This window comes from Capsicum annuum, unplaced genomic scaffold (genome assembly GCF_002878395.1).
Source record: "Capsicum annuum cultivar UCD-10X-F1 unplaced genomic scaffold, UCD10Xv1.1 ctg80258, whole genome shotgun sequence".
Taxonomy (NCBI): Eukaryota; Viridiplantae; Streptophyta; class Magnoliopsida; order Solanales; family Solanaceae; genus Capsicum; species Capsicum annuum.
In genome coordinates this window covers 1-8,004 of record NW_025890900.1, presented here as the reverse complement: position 1 = coordinate 8,004, position 8,004 = coordinate 1, and the positions used below count along the sequence as shown (strand labels likewise).

Genomic DNA, 8,004 nt, shown 5'->3' with positions numbered 1-8,004 from the left:
ATCATCAATTCAAGGAAGAGAATACTTATTGTTCACCGTAACCTTATTTAACTGACGGTAATTGATGCACATTCAAAGGGAACCATCCTTCTTACGCATGAATAAAATAGGAGCACCCCACAGAGGCACACTAGGACGGATAGAACCTTTATTGAGGAGGTCTTCCAACTGCTCCTTAAGCTCTTTCAACTCAGTCGGAGTCATTCTATATAGAGGGATAGAGATGGACGAGTGTCCAGAACAAGGTCAATCCCAAAATAAATCTCCCTATCGGGAGGGCCACCAGGAAGATCATCAGGAAAAACCTTAAAAAAATTCACTAACCACGGGAACAGATGTCAATGAAGGACCTCTGAGTTAGAATATTTAAACCGAACCAAATTATAGAGGAATCTTTAGAAATAAACTTTGGATCTCTAAGATATGATATGAACCTTCCCTTAGGCACTAAAGAACCCCTTTCCCACTCAATGCCTGGATCATTACGGAATTTAAACATGACCTTACGATTTTGACAATCTAAGAAGGCATAGCATGAATGCAACTAATCCATCCTCAATATGATATCAAAATCGACCATGTCCAACTTTATCAAATCTACAAGAGTTTCTCTACTAGAAACAAATACCACCCAACCCCTGTATACTCTTATAGCAACCACAGAGTCACCCACCGGGGTTAAAACAGAAAAGGGGTTAGAGATATACTCGAGTCGAACTAAAATGCACAGCCACAAATGGGGTAGATCCTGGATCAAGCAAGCAATACACATCACGATAAAAGAGTCGTAACATACCAGTAACAACATCGAAAGATGACTCAGAGTCCTGGCGGGTAACAAGAACAAACAAGTGATTTTGGCGAGTACCGATACCAGAAGTAGAAGTAGCACCCTTTGGTGCAGGAACTGACGAAGTGGCAATAAAAATCTCTTTTACCCCCGAAGTAACCTTAGAAGGATAATCCCTCTGCAGATGACCATTCTAACCACATTTAAAACACCTGTTCCTCCCTTCTTCATAAAACCAATGGTGCATCTGCTCACAGAATCTATAAGGAGGATATGATGGAGCGGATTGACCCCCACCAGCCTGAGATTGGGCACCCTTTGCCCTAAACCTATTATCATGGGAATAATGATCACCTGATGGCTTCGTAAAAGGATCACTAGCCATAGAATAAAAACCAGAGCTCCCTCACTTCTTTTTAAATCACTTTCCATCATCTCTACTACTCTGTTGTTAGCCTCCACCCTGATTAGAAAATCTAAACTTCTCATTCTGTCTTTCCCCTATCTCTGCCTATCTTTTCTTCTCTTCCTCAACCTGCTTCATACACACAACCAATTTGGAGATGTCCATATCCTTATTCAACAAGTTAGCCTTACTCTCTAGAATCAAATCATAGGACAATCCAGAGGCGAACTTCCTTATTATATCCCTTATGCTATACACTAACTCGGGAGAATATTGGGATAACTAATGAAACTTCAAGGCATACTCCTTGACTATCATCCTACCTTGCTTCAAATTATCAAACTCTTTTCTTTCATCGCCCTTAATTCCTGGTTAAAAAAGTAGTCCAGAAAACCATTAGAGAAATTATCCTATAGTGTGATTTGACATCATCTCCCCTAGATTGTTCCCATTCCTCATACCATTGGTATACTACATCCTTCAATTGATAGGCTGCTAATTCTACACCCTCACGTTAGTAGCATGCATAATCCAAAAGATATTCTCCATCTTATCAATAAAACCCTGAGGATCCTCTTCAACCATAACACCAGTGGAGAACTCAACCTCATAAACTGGCCAACCCTTATGGCCTCAGAAGATGGTGTAATATAAGTTGCATACTTAGACTGAGAAACTACCAATTGAGCCAACATATAAAGAAACTGGCAAACTTTTGCATTCATCACATCAGCCTGAGGAGCTCGAGGAGGACTAGAGAGAACCGACAGAACTCCAGGAGAGTAATTAGGAACTAGACCCTAGACTGAGTCTGTACCCCATAAGTAGGGCGTGTCCCATCAGTGTTGTCCTCAAGCGGGACAAGGGAGTTTCCATGAGCTTCAGATCGTCAGGGAGACATGATCTAAAAAGCGAACAAATAGGATAGAGAGACTCAAGACCTTAGACTCTATAGCTTGAAACAGAACAAAAAGAAATGGAAACATTCCTAAATTTCTTGTAGCCCTTATAAGTGCGACGTTATACACCCATAAAAGAGACTATACTCGACCCGACTTTTATCGGACAGACAATGACACCAAAACTAGGCTCTGATACCAATATGACATGACCCAAACCCAGGCCTAGTTGTATTGGGTATCTCAAGTCAAACCAAGACCGGAAATACCCCTAATTCCCAAACCATCACCCACCTTACACTTCACGCCAGATGAATTTCGAACATATAACAAGTTAAGATAATATCAAGAAAAAAACCATTATAACAAGTTTATAACCAAAACCAACCATTTACAACCAAACATCCAACTATATCAATACCAATGTCAATACCAATATCGATACCGACACCGCCCATGACCAAAGTAGTCCTACAAAGACTCTAATCAAACCAAAGAATATTCAGTCGGGACATGCCCCCGACTGTATGAATAGACTGACAAAATTCTGCATTCATCACATCAGCCTGAGGAGCTCGAGAAGGACTAGAGAGGACCAGCAGAACTCCAGGAGAGTAATAAGAAACTGTACTCCTAGACCGGGTTTGTACCTTATAAGCAGAGCGTGTCCCATCAGTATTATCCTCAATCGGGATAGAGGAGTTTCCATGAGCTTTAATCATCAGGGAGGCATGATCTAAAAAGCAAACAAACGTAAATTAGAGAGACTCGAGACCTTAGATTTTATAGCTTAAAACAAAAGAACGAGAAAGGGAAACATTCCTAAATTTCTCATAGCCTCCACTTTGAAATATGGAATGCTATACACCCATAACAGAGACTCTACTCGACACGATTTTTGTCGAACATCCAATGATACCAAACCTAGGCTCTGATACTAATATGACATGACCCGAACCCAGGCTTGGCCGTGTTGGGTATCTCAAGTCCAACCAGGACTGGAGACGACCCCCAATACCCAAACTATCGCCAACCTTACACTTCGTGTTGGATTAATTCAGAACATATAATAAGATAAAAGAATATCAAGAATAAAAACCATTATAATAAGTCTATAACCAAAACCAACTGCTTACAACCAAACATCCAACCAATACCAATACCAATGCCAATGCAAACACCGATACCGACATCGTCCATGCCCAAGTAGTCCAACAAAGCCTCTAAACAAATCAAAGAATATCCAGTTAGGACATGCCCCCGACCATAGACAAAACCAAGTCCAAAGAAATAGTCCAAACATGAAATAAACCAAAGCATGAAATGGGGCCCTCCAAAGTATGGAAGCTCACCACTTCAGTCTGACTTACGAGCTGATCCCATATCCTTGTCAAAGTGCAGAAAAGTTAGAATTATGGCCATTTCCTGCATCGTGTGGGGATACTACATCTAGAGATGGTTAGCAAGGTAAACTCTAGCATGAAACTCGGGGATAAGGATAATATAATAATATAGCAATAATTAAAATCATTTAAAAGCCAGTGCATATAGTCGAATGCAAATACATAGATATATATATGTTATTACCAGGATAGGGAACAAGGCTTAACATGCTTTTCAAAACCTTAACCTGGATTGTGTAGTTCAATCGTCATATAATCTTACCCATGGGCTATATGTGCCCCATCTCTCACCCTCTAGTTGAGCCCCAGTGTGTGTAGCTACATGAACCGGATAATAATCTTATATATATGTACCTAGGGGGCTCGAACCTTCCAACATATATCAAGGTGACTTAAGCACCCGATTATACAATAATTTACAGGGGACTCAAACATCCCTAATCATGATATAATAATAAGAGGGATGTGAACCTCCCTGGTCATTTTGACCCCCGCATCGACAAATATGAATTGCAGTATCGATCACTCGGACCTCCACTTTCATAACTCAGCTACACAACCCTTATTAGAGCCCAATTAAAATAGTTGTCACACATTCTCATTCACTTGCCAAAGCAATTTCCATTAACTTGGGGAGAACAACTCCCTTTGTTCATTAATACACATTGGGGAACACCGACTCCCTTTATTCATTAAATCAGACCATTGTATTTCAAATACTTCTTTACATCATGTAATAATTCAAGTCTAGTTCAATTTTATAAATTTCCACAGCTCTCATAACTAAAACCAATTTCACATTTTGGGGTTAGGGTTATAACCACATCAAAAGTCACAAATTTAGGAAAGTCAAAATTACCTAGTTCATTAACCATACCCATGCACCCACAAGTTCAAAACCATATTTAAACCATAAAAATCATATATATAAACCATAGGAAACATTATTCAATTCATTACATTCAAAACTCCCAACCTTTGTTTTCAAAACCTAAATAATAACCTTATGAACAACACTCTAAATCACATGCTTTTGCTAAATTATCAATAAGGGAAGAGTAACATGCCTGAGATACAGAGAAATTTAGAGAAGAAAGAACCCTTAGAACCCTAGAAGACTTTTTTCTTGGGAATTCTAGCCTTTACTTGAACAGAGAGTTTGAAAGAGAATTTGGGAGTATTTTCTTGGGAATGAGGTGATAATGAAGTTCCAGGAAAGGCTTTAAGTCGTGGGGTCCAAGGTGTTAAAATGAGAAATGTCCAAAGTGTCCTCAACATAAAAGTTGGGAAAACCCGCCTTTGGCTATGAGTCAACCTATGACTCATACCCACACCTTACGACTCATGACCACACCAATAATTTAAGATCCAACCTAGATAATATTAGATGGAACAAATCTAGAGTGGAAACAACAAAAATGACTCAAAAATACAAAAATATTTTTGTGGTTTTTGCTTAAAACATTTTTTACTCTTTTTTTTCAAAAGTTAACAAATTCAAGATTGAATTGATGGGAACAAACTCAAACTCGGCTATGACACCAAATGATAAGAGTAAGACTATGAGAACAAGAATACACTACGATAACGGAAATAAAAAATAAAAGACAGAGAAACCAAGTAAATAGATAAACACAAAGAAGGAAATTGAAAGAAAATATAGGGTATATTCAACTCTAAATCCTCAATCCAATAATCCTACAAAGCATTTAAATCTTACGTAGACCACAAGAAAATTGAACCCTCAAGCAACCAACGTTTTCAAACGATTGTTCAACGTAAGCTAATCCTAGCTCACTCACACTCACAAGGGTATAGTTATTCATTGGCATCAAAGTTATGTAAAAATGAAAGAGAAACTATTATTTATAGCCAAGGGCTATTTATTACAACTATAGACCTAAAATTGGTCCATTTCAGCAAATTGGACACATACCACGCAATCCATTCATATGCTAACACATGTCCCAATGCAGATGACTCTAGAAAGGCCAAAATAGCCATTTACGGCTGCATGTCCCTCACCTGCACGCGCAGGTGGCTTTATAGGTGATTCTAGGATTTCTCCGATCTCTTATTTACTTTCTTTGACTTCTCCGAGACCCCTTGACCCTTCTTAGATGTAATCACCATCTCATGGCACCTTTTTAATAGCAATAAGGGGTCGTCAAATACCTCTCGCTCCATGTTCATCCAATTAAAAGGTCCCGAGGCACTTTGAATTGTATCACATATATATATATATATATATATATATATATATATATATATTTATATATATGAATGTAACATTTTGGTAGTCCTTGGTTACAGTCCAACTAAGGCTTACTAACTAAAAAACTTTCTCTTACAAAAATTGCACCTATATTTGTCTTTTATTGCTTTCTATACTACATAAAAGTTAAAGAATTTTTAAGGATTTTTTGGTAAATACACGATTCCTTAAACTAACTTTTTGAAAGTGATGTCAAATGTACTACAACATTTTCATATGTTTCATTTTTTACCTCTAATATATTTTTTTATTACTTGCTGCTACATTCATTTTGGTAACTTTAAAGAACTTCAAAATTCTATTCAAATGCTTAAGAAATTGTGAACTTCGATAAAAACTTTGAAGCAAATTATTTCTTTGAAATTCAGAACAAAAGGTTGTACTCCTTTCGTTCATATTTACTTGCCACAATTCGCTTCAGATAAAGATAATTTGACTAGTTTTTAAAACTAAAATGAATTAGAATAATTTAATAATTAAAATTTAAATGTTCGAAACTATATGAAAAATATTATAAGTTGCAATACTTTTCATATTAATATGATGAACACATGCATTTTAAAAATGTTATTCAAAGTTTATGCGGTTTGACTCTAGAAAAGTGAAATGTAATCATTGAAAGCCTATATTAAGTATTCGAAAAAAATCATCTAATTAATAGGGACAACTTAGTAAAGTATACTTTGTATTTTTTACTTTTCCTTAATGGGCGCGAAAAAAGCCAATGACTTTTAAAATGAAATAAAAAGAATAAAGTAACATGTCACTACACGACTTGATAGGGGACAAAAGGAGTTGCTCCGATGCTAATACCCCTCATCAGTCTATGAAAAATGATAGAAGTTCCTAGGAATAACTAAAAAAAATTATATTAAAAATAATATTGTAGATCAGTTAGTTGGTTGTCTCAGCTTTTGTCGATGGTTCAATTCCCCACGAGCAAAAAAAAGTAAAAGATGAATAAATTGTAATCTAGATTTTCAGCTCTAATTTTGGGCTTGATCTTCTGTATGTTTTAGTATTAATATATTTTAATCTTAAGTTATTTGTCAAGTCAAAGAAATAAGTAAAAAGGAATTCAAGAGTACCCTTTTTTCTCTTCTTCATTCTGCATGACCCTTGTACTAAAAATAAAATTATCTTTTTACTTTGGTCTTTATATTATTTAATAATGAGTGATTACTATGACACATGTCATTTAGTTGCTCCATCTACATCTATGTGTATCTTTGCACATAACCCCCTCTTTCTTGTTACTTTGAAGATGTGTTTATCGGATTTTTACAGTCATTATTGCTGAAAATGGTGAGACCTCTTTAGATGTCTCTTTCTTTCTTTATCAGATTCTTTTGAAAATTCAGTTTCTTTCTTTCAATTTCTATCATTTTGAATAGGAAAAAGGAGCTTATCTTTTATGTATCTTTTTGAAGGGTTTATTATTTTAGCAACTCAAGAGAGATAAATTATTTTTTTTCAATATTGTTTTATCATTAATTAAATAAATAACTATGTAATATAAGTGAGGATCTTAGAGGTTTTGTCATCCTCACAGGTTCAATAATTGTCAATCATATAATTTCAAAATACAATAAACGAGATAAATAAATAAACTCTTATTAAATAGCTTTTTAGTAGGAGTACCAAATCAACAAATGTAAACAAAATGAAATGGATAGAGTGCATTATTTATTTATTTATTTATTACATTTTAGTAAAATTTGTGCAACTTTGAAGTTATAGTTTCATTTTCAGTTTGAGCATTTATTATTTCTTAATAATAATTATTCTCTTTTGGGGTGTGTCTGGTACAAACAAGACATGATCAATGTATAAATAAATAAATTAAATTAAATATGTAATAGAAAAATAACTTAATTTATATTTTAAAAAAAATTAAAATCCGATATTCTTATATCATGAAGTTAGGCCCGAGCTTAGCATGGGCCTTAAACAACTAGTGTGTGTGTGTGTGTATAGAGGGGCGGACCCACATGGGTTCAAGTGGGTTCATATGAACCCACTTTATCAAAAATTACATTATATATATACGTATATATAAACAGTTTTTACAAATATAAAAGGTATATATTATCTATTGAACCCATTAAGCACAAAAGTAGCGCTGAGCCTAGTGGTTGTGGGTTCAATTCCTAACACCTAGGTCGTATGTTCAATCCCTTGTAAGACAATTTTTTAATTATTTTATGCAATAACCAGTTTAAGCGAATATT

The 8,004-nt window shown here is 35.4% G+C and overlaps 1 protein-coding gene across 1 annotated transcript; it reads right to left on the bottom strand.

The window, feature by feature from the left end:
- Positions 1-707: 707 nt before the first annotated feature.
- Positions 708-1,175, bottom strand: LOC124895158 (the record flags this gene model as incomplete). The annotated part of the gene is made up of 2 exons (XM_047405605.1): positions 989-1,175; positions 708-907 (listed from the first exon to the last, which is right to left on the bottom strand). Coding segments are annotated over exons 1-2 (387 nt in total), but the record flags the coding sequence as incomplete, so codon positions are not given.
- Between the last annotated feature and the right edge of the window lie 6,829 nt (positions 1,176-8,004).